The sequence below is a fragment of the Antrostomus carolinensis genome, unplaced genomic scaffold (genome assembly GCF_000700745.2).
Source record: "Antrostomus carolinensis isolate BGI_N321 unplaced genomic scaffold, ASM70074v2 scaffold38208, whole genome shotgun sequence".
NCBI lineage: Eukaryota > Metazoa > Chordata > Aves > Caprimulgiformes > Caprimulgidae > Antrostomus > Antrostomus carolinensis.
In genome coordinates, this window is record NW_010331601.1 from 13,691 (window position 1) to 14,077 (window position 387).

At 66.7% G+C, this 387-nt stretch overlaps 1 protein-coding gene across 1 annotated transcript in view; it reads left to right on the forward strand.

Annotated features, from left to right (window-relative positions):
• The window catches only part of ARHGEF11 (Rho guanine nucleotide exchange factor 11), a gene marked incomplete at both ends in the record, with an annotated part of 13,467 nt that overhangs the window by 12,678 nt on the left and 402 nt on the right, over window positions 1-387 (forward strand). The window contains 2 exon segments of the mRNA XM_029086293.1: window positions 1-70; window positions 144-344. Coding sequence (XP_028942126.1) covers window positions 1-70; window positions 144-344 — 271 coding nt within the window.

The following is a 387-nucleotide window of genomic DNA, read 5'->3' on the forward strand; positions in this document are numbered from 1 at the left end:
GACCCTGATGTCTCCCCCACCCTTTCCCGAGGTGCCAGCTCTGGAGCAGAGGCAGAAGATTGCTCCTCGGGTGACCCCTGCCTGCACCCTGCCTGGTTTTCATGGAGGGGCCACGGCTCTGAGCTCTCCCCTTCTCCCCGCAGCAGACGACAATCCCACCACGCTCCTGGACAGGGAGAAGCCCCCAGTGCTACTGGAGGAACCGGTGAGCAGTGAGTTGGAGGAAGAGGAGGAAGAGCTGCCCACAGCCCCCCTGCCCATGGGGGATGACGTGGAGCTGGCTGACACCCTCCCAACTGAGCGGCCAGGACCCCCCACGCGACTGCCGCTGCTGGGGCCTGTGGGTGCAGAGGGGCTCGCTGAAGGAGCCCTGGAGGGTGGGGAGGG